Source organism: Mobula hypostoma, chromosome 6 (assembly GCF_963921235.1).
Source record: "Mobula hypostoma chromosome 6, sMobHyp1.1, whole genome shotgun sequence".
Taxonomy (NCBI): domain Eukaryota; kingdom Metazoa; phylum Chordata; class Chondrichthyes; order Myliobatiformes; family Myliobatidae; genus Mobula; species Mobula hypostoma.
In genome coordinates this window covers 110,433,069-110,448,811 of record NC_086102.1, presented here as the reverse complement: position 1 = coordinate 110,448,811, position 15,743 = coordinate 110,433,069, and the positions used below count along the sequence as shown (strand labels likewise).

Below are 15,743 nucleotides of genomic sequence, written 5' to 3'. Positions count from 1 at the left end.
GAGAAGCCGTTTTGGTAATAAGCAATTAACAGTTAACAGTCTATCTAGTATTACTGAGAGCCCTACAGTTGTAAGTGGAGAGGATACTAACTGGCTGCTGCTGAAAAGTGCTGTCATGACAGCGTCCTGATGATTCCACTTGGAGTTGAGGGCTTTCTTCGTCTTCTATACTAACTGGCTGCATCACCGTCTGGTATGTGTGGTGGGGGGACTACTGCACAAGTTTTAAGCTGCAGAGAGCTGTAAACTTAGTCAGCGCCATCATGGGCGCGAGCCTCTGTAATATCCAGGACATCTTCAAGGAGCAAAGCCTCAAAAAAGCAGCATGTATCGTTCAGGGCCTCCGTCACCCAGGACATGCTTTGTCCTCACTGCTACCATCAGGAAGGAGGTATATATATATATATAAAGCACTGGTGATGTTTTACCTGGAGTATTGTGAGCTGTTTTGGGCCCTTATCTGACAGGATGTGCTGACACAAGGGACGGTTCAGAGGAGGTTCACGAAAATGATTCCAGCAATGAAAGGGCTATGGTATGAGGAGCATTTGATGGCTTTGGGCCTGTATTTAAACAAATGAGGCAGGATCTCATTGAAACCAATTGAATGTTGAAAGAGCTAGATAGAGTGGATGTGGGGAGAATGTTGCCTATTGTTGGGAAGTCTAGGACCAGAGGACACAGCCTTAGAATAGGGGAATATCCAATTAGAATGGTGATGAAAAGGGATTTCTTTAGCCAGATGTTGGCGAATCTGTGGAATTCATTGCCACAGACGGCTGTGGAGGCCAAGTCATTGGATGTATTTAAGGAGGTTCTAATTAGTCAGGGCATGAAAGGTTACAGGGAGAAGGCAGGAGAATGGGGTTGAGAGGGAAAATGGATCAGCCATGATGAAATGGCGGGGCAGACTCAACCGGCGAAGTGGTCATGTTCTGTTCCTTGTTTCAGTCTTATGATCTCATATTTTATGAATTGCCCTGTACTGTTGCCAAAAACAACAAATCTCATGACATATGTCAGTGATAATCAACCCGACTCTAACTATGATTCTGAGGTGCATGGATAGGAAAGGTTGAGACGGATACAAGTCAAACAAAATCAAATCGGATTAGCTCAGATAACTTGGTCAGCATGGACGAAGTGGTGTGAGGGCTCCAACCACACTCCCCCCCCCCAAACACACACCCACACACACACACACACACACACACACACACACACATCACCCACACACACACCCCCAAACACACACCCACACACACACACACACACACACATAGACACACACACACACACACACACACACACACACACACACATCACCCACACACAACCCCACACACACACACATCACCCACACACACCCCCACACACACACACACACACACACACACACATCACCCACACACACACCCACACACACACACACCCACACACACACACACACATCACCCACACACAACCCCACACACACACACATCACCCACACACACCCCCCACACCCACACACACACACACACATCACCCACACACAACCCCACACACACACACACACACACACACACACCCACACACACACACCCACACACACACACACACACAGACACATCACCCACACACACCCCCCACACACACACCCCACAGACACACACCCACACACACACACACACACACCCCCACACACACCCCACCCACACACACACGCACACACACACATCACACACCCCACCCACCCACACACACACACAACCACACACACACCCCACCCACACACACACACACACCCACACACCCACACCCACATGCACACACCCCCACACACCCACCCCCTACACACACACACACCCCCACAAGCCCAGCCACACACACACACACACACACACACACACACACACACCACACACACACACCCACACACACACCCACTTACCCAACCCACACACACACCCACACCCCCCACACACACCCCACACACACATCCCCACACACACACCCACACCCCCCACACACACCCCCACACACACCCCCCCACACACACCCACACACACACACCCCACACACACACACACCCACACCCCCCACACACACCCCCACACACACCCCGCCACACACACCCACACACACACACCCCACACACACATCCCCACACACACCCACACACACCCGCACAAACCCACACACACACATACACACGCACACACCCCCACACCCCCCAACCCCCACACACCCACCCCTACACACACACACACACCCACCCCCCTACACACACACAGCTACCCCCCCCACACACACACACACCCACATACCCCACCCACACACACACCCGAAGGGCTGTGGAGGAAAGTTAGAGAGTACAGAACTCTCAGAGCCTCACCTATATGAACCTTCTGGTGTCAGCAATCTAACAAGGCAGGCCCTCTGCCAACCCAGCATGGATGCCTCAGCTTTCAAAATTCAGAGCTGAAAATACCGTTGGAAGTTCAAAGGCCTGGCCACAGACAGCAAGGCAATCTTACTGTTTTTGTCATTGTTACTCATCCTGACTCATCCCACATCCTTCAGCCCCTTAAAGTTATACTCAGTGGCCACTTTACTACGTACCTCCTAGAACTAATAAAGTGGCTGCAAAGTGTATGCTTGTGGTCTTCTGCTGCTGTAGCCCATCCACTTCAAGGTTTGATGTGTTGTACATTTAAAGACGCTCTCTTGCTCACCAATGTTGTAGCCTGTGGTTATGTGAGTTACTGTCGCCTTCCTGTCAGCTTAAACCAGCCTGGCCATTCTCATCTGACCTCTCTCAATAACAAGGTGTTTTCATCCACACAACTGCTGGTCACTGGATGACTTTTGATTCTTGCACCATTCTCTGGAAACTCTAGAGACTGTTATGCATGAGAATCCCAGGAGATCAGCAGTTTCTAAGATTCTCAAACCACCCCATTTGGCACCAACATGCATTCCATTGTCAAAGTAACATAGATCACATTTCCTCCCCATTCTGGTACTTGGTATGCACAATAACTGCACCCCTTGACCACGATTGCATGTTTTTATTCATCGAGTCGCTAGCACATGATTGGCTTATTAGATATTTGCATTATCGAGTAGGTGTACAGGTGTACCTAATATAATGGCCACTGAGTGTTTTTTTACCCACCTAACTTCAGTGGAGGTCATTATAGGAAGGATGTGGAAGCTTTAGAGCGGTTGCGGAGGAGATTTACCAGGTTGCAGCCTGGAATAGAGAGCATGTCGTATGAGGATAGGTTGAGTGAGCCGGGGATTTCCTCTTTGGAATAAAGGAGGATGAGAGGTGACTTGAAAGAGATCTACAAGTTGTTAAGAGGCATCGATCGGGTGGAAAACCAGAGACTTCTTCCAAGGCCATAAATGGCTAACACAAGCTGGCGTAATTTAAACACAATTGGAGAAAAATAAAGGGGGGGATATCAGTGGTAGGTTTTTTTACGTGCAGAGTGGTGGGTGCGTTGGAACAGTGGTCAGGAGTGGTGGTTGAGGCAGATACATTAGGGATACTTAAGAAACTCCTAGGTGGACGATGGAAAAATGGAGGACTATATGGGAGGAAGGGGTTAAATTAATCTCAGAGTAAGTTAAGAGGTTGTCACAACATCGTGGGCCAAAGGGCCTGTTCTGTGTGGTTATGTTCTATGTTCTATAGTTACATGTTTCCTCAGCCACCTCCCCACTTTCTGGAGTTCCGTGTCTGTTCATTCCCCCCAGAGAGATCTTCATCCTAGAACTTATCTTTGCAAGTGGAACAAGGGCTACATTTGCCCCTACACGTCCTCCTTCACTTCCATTCAGGGTCCCAAACGGTCCTTCCAGGTGAGAATGCACTTCACTTGTTATCTGTTGGGGTCATCTAGTGTACCTGGTGTTGTCGTTCTGGCCTCTTCTACATCGGTGAGACCAAACGCAGATTATGGAAATTGCTTCACTGAGCACCTTCGATCTGTCTGCCTCAAAAGGCAGGATCACCTGGTGGCCCACCATTTTAATTCAACTTCCCATCCTCATTCCTACATGTTGGTCCATGGCCTCCATTATTGCCATGATGAGGACCAACTCAGGTTGCAAGAGTGACCCTTCATAATCCGTCTGGTTAGCCTCCGACCTGATAGCATGAGCATTAATTTCTCCAACTAGTGGTAATCTCTCCACTCCCCTCTCCCTTCTCTCTTTATCCTTTCCCCATTCTTGTTCCCCTCTCACCCCTTCTCTTCTCCTCACCTGCCCATCACCTCCCTCTGGTTCCCCATCTCCTTCCCTTTCTTCCATTGCCCATCATCCTCTCACATATGTCAATTATGTTAGGGATGGAATGGAAGCACCATGTTCATTACAATTGCTTTTCACTATCTGCAATCACTGATCGGGGTTCGATTCCCACCGCTGTCTCTAAGGATATTTTGACATTCTCTACATGACCACGTGGGATTCCTCTGGGTGCTCCAGTTTCATTCCACCTTTCAAAGACGTACAAGTTAGGGTTGGTGAGTTGTGGGCATGGTATGTTGGTACTAAAATGTGTGGTGATACCTGCAAGCCCTCCTTATTGGTTCCAGGACCTCCAACGGATACCAAAAAACACGTATGCTCAAGTTCCTTATTTAACCTGTCTCAGTGCAGGTGGACTTTAGGACCCGGCGGAGCACCGGACCTACACACATCCTCCCCTATACTTTAAATCATCTCTAGATTACTTATAATACCTAATTAATGTAAATGCTATGTAAACGTAACTGTTATACTGTATTGTTTAAGGAATAATGACAAGTAAAAAAATTATTTCCAACAAAAACATTCAATAAAACAAAAATATACAGCTTTAAACGAACCAAATCGAACACATGATAAATGACTTATTGGAATAAATGTGGAATGTCACTGTCACTATAAAACTTCAGTAACTTGTCTTTCTACTTCCTTAAATAATATACAGCGGTAGTTCTGACACCATATTCTTCAGTAAGACGCCGCACAGACACACCACGATCAAGCTTCTGCAATAACTCCACTTTCTGCGTTATTGATAATGATTGATGCTTTCTTCTCTTTTTCTCATTGTTACCCATAGGGGTATCTGCAGCTCGTCTTGACATTTTCACAGTGAAATTAAACACGAAGTCAACAGTGAACACAAAATATCAGTGAACAACAAATGCACGTGTAACCAGTACGAGCGCTGAGCCACAACTGACGTCTGGTGGCCTCTGCTCGTGCTGCCACGTCACACCTGAGTGATGTCAGCTGTTGGCGAAATAAACTTCTGTTTTCGGAGCTTTTTGGATTTCAGAATTTCGGATAAGCGATTGTGGATCTGTAATTTTATTTTATCTTATATTAGACCAGGATAGAGTCCTTGTAGTCAGCCAAATGAAATTTAACATAAATGCAGTTACAGCAAATATCAAGTAAATAAAGAATGCATTGCAACATAAACAACAGGTCTTCCAGTTCAGCCTCCTGAATGGCATCTTCTCCATCTCCCCAAACACGTCAGTATCTTTATCTGATGATGTTATTCCGCACGGTGCTGGTGAACCGCCCACAATGAGAGGGTTAATGTATGAACAGCTTTGATGCTCTGCGCCTGTACTCACCAGAGTTTTGAAGAATGAGTGGGATCTCATTGAAACTTATTGAATATTGAAAGGTCTAGCTAGAGTGAATGTGGAGAGGATATTTCCTATAGCAGGAGAGTCTAGGACCAGAGGGCACACTCTCAGAGTACAAGGACATCCCTGTAGAATGGAGCTGATGAGGAATACCTTTAGAGAGAGAGTAGTGAATCTGTGGAATACATTGCGACAGACGGTTGTGGAGGCCAAGTCACTGGGTATATTTAACACTGAGGTTGATAGGTTCATGATTGGTCAGGGGTTAAAGGTTATGGGGAGAGGCAGGAGAATGGGGAAGGGAAAAAATCAGCCATGATGGAATGGCAGAGCAGTCTGCATGGGCTGAGTGGCCTGCCTGCTCCTGTATCACACAGTCTTATGAAATTTGAAATTGCATAGACAAATAAATACTGAAAAGAGATACTGTAAGGGAAGGCTAAAGTTGGTTACAGTCCTGAATGGAGCTGTGTTGTCAAAGCAAAGCATACAACTGAACATCTTTCACCTACTTAATACCATAAGACCATAAGACAGAGGAGCAGAATTAGACCATTTGGCCCATGGAGTCTGTTCCACCATTCAATCATCACTCATCCTTTGTTCCCCTCTTCAGCCCCACTCCCCAGCCTTCTCCCCATAACCTTTGATGCTGGTCCAATCAAGAATCTATCAATCTCCACCTTAAATACACCCAACAACCTGGCCTCCACAGTAGCCTGTGGTAATAAATTCCACTAATTCACCACCCTCTGGCTAAAGAAATTTCTCAGCATCTGTTTTAATTGGACACCCCTCTATCCTGAGGCTGTGCCCTCTTGTCCTAGATTCCCCCACCATGGGAAACAGCTTTCCCACATCTATTCTGTCTAGGCCTTTCAATGCTTGAAAGGTTTCAATGAGGTCCTCCCCCATCCTTCTAAATTCCAGCGAGAACAGACCCAGAGCTATCAAACGTTCCTTGTATGATAACCCTTTCATTCTCAGAATCATCCTTGTGAATCTCCTCTGAGGCCGCTACAAAGCCAGCACATCTTTTCTTAGATGAGGAGCCCAAACCTGTTCACAATACTCAAGGTGAGGCCTCACCAGTCCCTTATAAAGCCTCAGAATCACATCCCTGCTCTCATATTCTAGACCTCTTGAAATGAGGTCTAACATTGCATTTGCTTTCCTCACCACCGAATCTACGTACAAGTTAACCTTTAGGGTGTTCTGCACGAGGACCTTCAAGTCCTGTTACATCTCAGATTTTTGGATTTTCTCCCCGTTTAGAACAAGACAAGAAGACAGAACAGACAACATAAAGCATAGAAAAGTACAACACAGTACAGGACCTTCAGCCCGTGATGAGCTGACCATTTCATCTACTCCAAGATCAATCTAACCCTTCCTTCCCATACCCTCATTTTTCTCCCATGGGATGCTGCCACACTCACTGTAATGACTAAAGGGAAAGAGCAATGTATGGGATAAAAAAATCTATGTAGCTTAAAAACTATGCACGTATTTCGTTCTACAGTCTGCCCACACTGGGTGAGAGACAATGCCTTGATTTTGATAATTCTCAGTCAATCTACCAATCTTCAACCGGAGGATTGCAAATATTTCTTCCTTATTCAGAGAGCTAGTATCAGAGCCTATAATAGTGCTACCGTTCTGGGAAGCCAATAGTCCTTACTGTTAGTTTTCAGACCCCGAGAATCACATAATGTATCTGGTGCAGATGATAATGTGAAAGTGAGTGGTGTCATTGGGATAGCAGAAGCAAAACCATTCAAACCATATTACTGACCATTGAACTGGATAACAGCGCCATATAGAGAACAGCATCCTATACAATAATGGCTCCAACATCGTATTTAAGCTTCTAATTCGACAACATTCTGATTGGATGAGATTCCACCATCACAGACAATCTATATTGTAGAAGAAACGAGTCCGGATTCCGAGGAAGTGCACACCGATCGCTTATAATGTGCTTTTGCATGTTGACTAATAAGTCCTTTATCCGCCAAGAGGTTGAGTAAGTTCCTCCGGAATTTGAGCCCAATGAAGCCGTATAAAATTGGATTAATGCAGCAATGCAGAAATCCCAGAATCCGAGTCACGGACAGACCCCGGTCGATGTGATTGCGCCTGTCACAAGTCTCGGCGATGAGTTTGCTTCTCATCAGAGTGTCAACAAACACGGTGATATTGTGGGGCAGCCAACAAATGAGAAATGCAAGCACCACGGCGATAATGACCTTCATGGCTTTCTGCTTCTGGAAACCCCTTGTCTGACACAGTCTGCGGATGGTGACACTGTAGCAGAAGACCATGACACCCAGTGGGATGAGGAACCCAATGACATGACGTAAGAACCTGGTGGTGTTTTTCCAGGTTGTGATGGATTCACTCTCGAGTAACTCATAACACAGGACTCTTTCATTGTAGATGAACTTGCCCTTGTAGAGGATGGGTAAAGACAGGAGAACAGCCAGCACCCACACAACAGCACAGACCAGTTTGATCAGGAACGGCCGCTTCTGCCAGTGGGGCTGGGCAGAGTGGACGATGGCGAGGTAACGGTCAACACTGATACAGGCCAGAAACAGGATGCCACTGTAAAAGTTCACCTCCTCGAGCATGCTGACAACCTTACACATGGCATCGCCAAACACCCAGCCAGACATGGCATCCACTGCCCAGAAGGGCAGAGAAACAGCAAAGAGCAGGTCAGCCGTGGCAAGGTGGAGCAGGTAGATGTCTGTGGATGATGTTGAGCGCCGATTGTGAAGAACGACGATCATCACCACCAGGTTCCCCATCACAGCGAGGAAACATGCCAGGCTGTAGACAACAGCCAACATGACTTTGACCCAGTTTCCAAGAACTACAGAGTGGCAAGGACTGGAGTTCTGTTCAGGTATTCCATCTACATATGTGTAATTTCCAAACTCATCCCCAAAGTCTACACCACTGAGATCAATGTTTAGGGCAGCCATCCCTGAAAGAAACACAGAAATGCGTCATAAATACAAGAGATTCTGCAGAGGCTGGAAATCTTAGGCAAAACACACAAAATGATTGAGGAACTCAGCAATTCAGGCAGCATCTACGGAGGGGAATAACCAGTCAATGATTTGGGCCGAGACCCTTCGTCTGACTGGAAAGGAATGTGTTGAACAAGTATTAGAAGCTGGTGGGGGGAAGTGAGAGGAGTATAAGCTGAGACCAGGTGAGGGGAAAGTTGAGGGAGATAGATGAGACCAGGTGAGGGGGAAGCTGAGGGAGATAGGTGAGACCAGGTGAGGAGGAAGCTGAGGGAGATAGGTGAGACCAGGTGAGGGGGAAGCTGAGGGAGATAGGTGAGACCAGGTGAGGAGGAAGCTGAAGGAGATAGGTGAGACCAGGTGAGGAGGAAGCTGAGGGAGATAGGTGAGACCAGGTGAGGAGGAAGCTGAGGGAGATAGGTGAGACCAGGTGAGGGGGAAGCTGAGGGAGATAGGTGAGACCAGGTGAGGGGGAAGCTGAGGGAGATAGGTGAGACCAGGTGAGGAGGAAGCTGAGGGAGATAGGTGAGACCAGGTGAGGGGGAAGCTGAGGGAGATAGGTGAGACCAGGTGAGGAGGAAGCTGAGGGAGATAGGTGAGACCAGGTGAGGAGGAAGCTGAGGGAGATAGGTGAGACCAGGTGAGGGAGAAGCTGGGTGGTAGGGGAGGGGAGATGAATTAAGAAGCTAGCAGGTGATAGGTGGAAGAGGTAAGGAGCAGAAAATAAGGAAAATATCTGATAGGAGAGGAGAGAGGGGAGAAACAGAAGGAGAAGGGGCACTAGTGGGAGGTGACAGGCAGCTGAGGAGGAGAGAAGAGGTAAGAGGTGAGCGGGGAAGGGGAATGGTAAGAGAAGGGAGAGAAGGGGGGTTTGTGGAGAAATGACTGAAAATTAGAGAAATCAATGCTTGTGCCCAGATGGAATGAGAGTTGATGGTCCTCCAGCAAGCAGAGGTGAGAGGGTGGCATGATTGCCTAGTGGTTAGCAAAATACTTTAACCAGCCGCCCGGGTTCAATTCACACTGCTTCATGTAAGGAGTTTGTATGTTCTTCCCATGACTGAGTGGGTTTCCTACTGGTGCCCCTATTTTCTTCCACATTCCAAAGACGTACTGGTTGATTGGTTAATTGATCATTGCAAGTTGTCCTGTGATAAGGACAGGGTTAAATTAGGGATGCTGGGCAGCTCGGCTCAAAGAACTGTAAGGGCCTACTCCACACCGTATCGCAATAAATAAATATATAAACTTACATTTGACCTGATCTTGGCAGTAGAGGAGGCCACAGACAAACATGCCAGAATCAGAATGGGAAGTCAATTTGACATGGATGGCCCCCGTAAAATCCCACCCTTTGCGGCTTGTGAAGTGAAGGTGCTCATTCAAGCGGCCCCTCGATTTACATCAGGTCTCACCAGTGCAGAGGAGAGTACACTGGGAGCATTGGCTATAGTAGATGGCCCTGACAGACTTGCGGGTGAAGTGTCGCCTTTGGGATGCTGAATAGTGTTGAAGGAGGAAGTGTAGCACCAGTCCCACCTCTTACCTATCCTAATCGAGGGATCAGAAGTCGAGAGAGTGAGCAATCTCAAGTTCCTGGGTGTCAAGATCTCTGAGGATCTAAGCTGGTCCCAACATATGGATGTAGCTAAAAAGAAGTGAAGACAACGACTATATTTCTTTTGGAGTTTGAGGAGATGTGGTTTGTCACCTGAAACACTCAAAAACTTCTACATTGTGCCATGGAGAGCATTCTGGCAGTTTGCCTCACTGTCTGGGATGGGGGGGGTGTGGGGTGGGGGCTACTGCACAGGATCGACAAAGCTGCAGAAAGATGTAAAATTAGTCGGCTCCATTTTGGATTCTTGCCTCTGTAGTATCCAAGACATCTTCAAGGAGCAAGTGCATCAGAAAGGTGGTGTCCATTATTAAGGACATGCCCTCTTCATGTTGTTATCATCAGGAAGGAGGTACAGAAGCCTGAAGGCACACACTCAGCAAATCAGGAACAGCTTCTTCCCCTCTGCCACGCAATGGACATTAAACCCATGAATACTAATTCACTTTTTTACATTATTTCTGTTTTTGCACTATTTTCAATTTTACTATTTAATATACTGTACATATACCTATATATATACTTACTGTAATTAATTTACTTTTTTTCTATATATTATCGTCTATTGCACTACACTGCTGCCTCAAAGTTATCTAATTTCACAACATACGCTGGTGATAGTACAGCTGATTCTGGTTCTAATTCAGGTGTAGCCCTCACAATCAATAAGAACCAGGCTTATAATCACTGATATATCAGGAAATGTGTTTTGCGGCAGCAGGACATCTGCAATACATTAAAAAATTACTGTAAATTGTAAACACAAGAATAGCACCCACGTCTGTGGTGAGGAATAAAGAATCGACATTTTGGGCCGAGACTGGAAAGGAAGGGGCAGAACCTGGAATAAGATGGTGTGGGGAGGGGAAAGGAGTACAAGTTCTCAACACTTCAACTGTGGTCTGACCAGTGCCTTATAGAGCCTGGCTGTTCATTTCACTTTGTCTCTTTATTCCCCTGTACAGATGCTGCCTGACCTGCTGAGTTCAGCCAACATTTTGTGTGTTACCATGGGTTACAGTAACAAATTCTGTACATACAAAATGAATAGGTCGGGCAATAAGCGATCAAAATAGTGAGGTCGAAATCTGACGGCAGAGGGAAAGCTCTTCCTAAGATGAGTGTGTGTGTGTGTGTGTGCGGATTCAGGCTCCTGTACCTCCTCTCTGATGGTAATAATGAGAAGAAGATAAGTCCTGTGTGGTGGAGGTCCTTAATGGTGGATGCTGCTAGCCTGAGGCATCACCTTTTGAAGATGTCCTCAGTGGTGGGGAGGCTACAGCCCGTGATGGAGCCGGCCGAGTCAGCAATCCTCAGCAGGCTTTTCTGATCCTGTGCGTTGGAGCCTCCAAACTAGACGGTGATGCAACCAGTTAGATGCTGTCCAACAGTCCATCTCTGGAAATTTGATGGAGTCTTCAGTGACATAACAAAATTTGTAGGAGGGGTACTTAGTCATTGCCAGAGATGAGACAAAACTCCATCTGCCTCTGACGTAAAAATAAAGATTTAAAGTTCTTTACTTTAAAAAAAATAACTTGATTTGTTACATGAACATCAAAACATACGGTGACAACAGGAATTCTGCAGATGCTGGAAATTCAAGCAACACAACTTTGGTGTGTGTTGCTTAAAACATACGGTGAAATGTGTTGATTTGTCTCAGTGACCAACACAGACTAAAAACATGTCGGGGACAGCCTGTAATTATCACCGTGATTCACATGCCAACATAGCATGCCCACAAGTCACTAACACTTACCCATGTGTCTTTGGAATGTGGGAGGAAACCAGAAAACCCGGAGGAAACCTTCACAGTTACAGGGAGAATGAACAAACTCCTTACAGGCAGTGGCAAGAATCGAGCCCAAATCAGTGATCACTGCTGCTGTAAAGCAGGGGTCCCTAACCTTTTTTGGCACTGCGGACCGGTTTAATATTGACAATATTCTTGCGGACTGGCCAACCCGTCGGGGTTGGGGGGGGTAGGGTTGCCAACAGACAAGAGTAGCAGTCAAATATGTTGTGTTTACCCCGAGAAAGACTACAATGACCATGAACCCTTGCGCGGGCACCAGCGCACATGCATGTATGTGCCGATTCTTTTTCTGCAAATCGTTTTTGGCGATTCTGTTCCGGGGGGGTGTTAATCACGAACCGAATATAAGTGATAAGTGGTTAATACACTCAATTTCGTTTCTAAAAGGGTTTATCTAATGAATTTAATATTAAACACACAGCTCATATTTTCCTCTCGTGAATATAGTGATAAGTCAATTTTCAGGGGAGGACAGGGGAGCTTGAAGTAAGTATTGAACAAACTTCCAGTAGAAGTGGTAGAGGCAGGTTCAATATTATCATTTAAAAAAAAATTGGATAGGTATATGGACAGGAAAGGAATGGAGGGTTATGGGCTGAGTGCAGCTCAGTGGGACTAGGTGAGAGTAACGTTCGGCACGGACTAGAAGGGCAGAGATGGCCTGTTTCCGTGCTGTAATTGTTATATGGTTATATAAGTCACTTATAAGTCAATAGCATCATAACATTTTAAGTAACATTTGGATATTAAACACACAGCACATATTTTCCCCGTATGAACATATAAAATCATTGCAACACACCAATATCGCTGAACCAGTCCTGGGCTTGTTTCCCTGCAACAAGACGGTCCCATCGAGGGGTGATGGGAGACAGCGATACTCGAACGGAGTTCCTTCTGTCCAGTCTATTCCGCAATTTAGTTTTCATTGCTTTCATTGCAGAGGTACGTTGGAGATGGAAGCAATGTTTTCAGTGATTTTGTGGCCACCTCAGAATATTCAGCCTTGACTTTGATCCAGAATGCCAGCAGAGATGTTATGTCAAACATACTTTTCAGCCCACCGTCATTTGCAAGCTCGAGGAGTTGATCTCCTTCCCGCGCTGACATGGATGACGCGCGGGTAATGACCTCGCTTGCGTTCAAGCTCAACAGTGCGTGACAGGGAATGAGGAAAGGTGCAGCTGACTCCTATCGCCAAATCATATCGTTTTCTCACGGCCCGGTAGCGCATGCTTTGCGGCCCGGTTGTTGGGGACCGCTGCTATAAAGTGATTGTGCTAACCATGGCACTATTAGGAATTTGCTGAGGTGTGTTGGTCGGGGGATGAGATACAACAGATAACAACATTCAAAATGATAACAAATAAAGGATTATATAAAAATGAACAATAAAGAATTACATTAATAAAAAGGCTAATAAAGTTAGAGGTTAAAGGTGGGATGTGGAACAAAATGGGCATAAGTAAATGCACATTATAGGCAGGGACTGAGGGGAGATCTGACAAGATCATGAGAGGTATTGACAGAGTAGATAGAGAGTAACTTTTCCCCACGGTTGGAATATCTAATAGCAGAGGGCAAGCATTTAAACAAAGAGGGAGTAATTTCAAAGGAGATGTGAGGGCCAAGTTTTGTTTTCACACAGAGAATGATGGGTTCCTGGAACGCGCTGCCTCGGGTGGAGGTAGACACATTAGAGTTTTAAGAGACATTTAGATAGGCACATATGGGGCTCATCAGCCTTGGACGGCAGCCCACCGAGGTGAAGGAAAACTCTTGATTTTAAACCTCCGCTGCCTTGCCACACACGGGAAAGGCTTTGGCTGTAAATCTGGAGGAAGAAATCCGGAGCTGGGGCCTGGGGCCCCTAAGGATGACACTGGTACCAAGCTGTCTTGGCGCTTGCCCTTACCTAGGCCCAGATCACAGTGACGCGGAGAACCTTTGTGCCCTGGAGAGGACACAGTCCACCAGAGGCACAAACCCACGATCCCCTGGGATCGAACGCAGCCCTACTACTGAAGGTAGGCATTAGAGTAATGAGGAAAAATAAAGCACATGGTCATTATGTAGGCAGAAGAGATAAGTTAACCGTTTGATTACTAATTTAATTGGTTCGGCACAACATTGTGGGCCGGAGGGCCTGTTTCTGATGTACTGTTCTATGTTCTAAATGAATACCAGCGTGTATTTACAATGTAAACAGCATTATAAAATCATTACAGCTGAAAAATGTGTCATAGATATTCAGAGAAACTCTTTCACAAATCTCTACAGAATGCTGAAGAGGTCTGTCAATAAGTGAGATGATTAAAATCTGCTTACCTCCACGACAGGACTTTGATGTTTCCAACTTGCCGGTGTGAGGGTTAACTTGTTCCTTTCCTCATCTAACAGGTAAGACACACACTGAGCCTTTGACGAGGTTCGTTTACATGAATGTGTCAGTCGAATAACAATGACCGTCTGTAAACTGGTGAGGTGTTGTAAGAAATGTCGAAAAGTGTCTACCTACGGGAAGAAGAGTGGCAAATCCCACAGACTGGAAACTGCAAGAGCATGCGTCATCTGTATGGGTGAAGTCAGATTGTGACAGAACCAACCCAGTTTGCAACATTATCTCTCCTTCCTGTCGTGTTCTTGTTGAATCGGGGTCATTGGTCAGAGCTGTTCAAATGCAAGTTGTTTTCTTATCAGAGAAGCAAATACCCAGGGTGGAGCTGCAGTACCAGCACAGTACATCACAAACATAACCACTCAAGATAACAAACTTAAAATTATGTACTTCATACATAAATTACATGTGCACAAGATAGCCAACAAAGTAAATGACAAGTCTGGATAAGGTTCCTGATTAGTAAGGCCATCAAATGTTATGAGGAGAAGACAGGAGAATGGGGCTGAGAGGGATATTATGATGATGGAGCAGAATCGATGGGCCAAATGGCCTTATTCTGCTCCTATGTCTTATGATCCATCATTAAGAATCTCCATCACCCAGGACTTTGCCCTCTTCTTATTATTGCCATCAGTAAAGAGGTACAGGAGCCTGAAGACACACACTCAACAACTTAGGAACGGCTTCTACCCCCTCGGCCATCAGATTTCTGAAAGGTTCATGAACCCAAGTACATGACTCATTATTTTTTGCTCTTTAAATTACTTGTTTATATGGAAGTAGAAAATTTACAGGGATGTTACCTGGACTTGAGCACCTGAGTTACAGGGAAAAGTTGAATAAGTTAGGACTTCATTCATAGTCATCGAACACTCCAGCACAGAATCAGGCCCTTTGGCCCAACTAGTCTGTGCCGAACCATTAATCTGCCTAGTTCCATCGACCCGCACCCGGACCATAGCCCCCCTATACTCCTCCAGACCATGTGCCTATCCAAATTTCCCTTAAGTGCTGAAATTGACCCTGCACCCACCGCTTTGCTGGCAGCTCGTACCACACTCTCACCACCCTCTAAGTGAAAAAATTCTCCCTCAATTTCCCCTTAAATATTTCAACTTTTACCCTTAACCCATGACCTCTAATTGACCTCAGTGGAAAAAGCCTGATTGAATTTACCCTGTCTGTAATCTTCATAATTTTGAATACTTCTGTCAAATCTCCC

The 15,743-nt window shown here is 46.0% G+C and overlaps 1 protein-coding gene across 3 annotated transcripts in view; it reads right to left on the bottom strand.

The window, feature by feature from the left end:
* The window catches only part of LOC134348295 (C-X-C chemokine receptor type 2-like), a 32,449-nt gene extending 17,773 nt beyond the window's left edge, over nt 1-14,676 (bottom strand). Inside the window, exons 1-3 of one of the 3 annotated variants that reach the window (XR_010018386.1) lie at nt 14,449-14,676; nt 7,441-8,637; nt 2,338-5,347 (exon numbers count right to left, since the gene is read on the bottom strand). Coding sequence is in view for 1 of the 3 variants with exons in the window: in XM_063051453.1 (XP_062907523.1) it covers nt 7,565-8,635 (1,071 nt within the window). In the remaining 2 variants the exon portion in view is untranslated. Of the gene's footprint in view, nt 1-2,337; nt 8,638-14,448 lie in introns of those variants that run through there. The other 2 variants (XR_010018387.1, XM_063051453.1) reach the window with 2 other exon arrangements.
* Nucleotides 14,677-15,743: the final 1,067 nt, after the last annotated feature.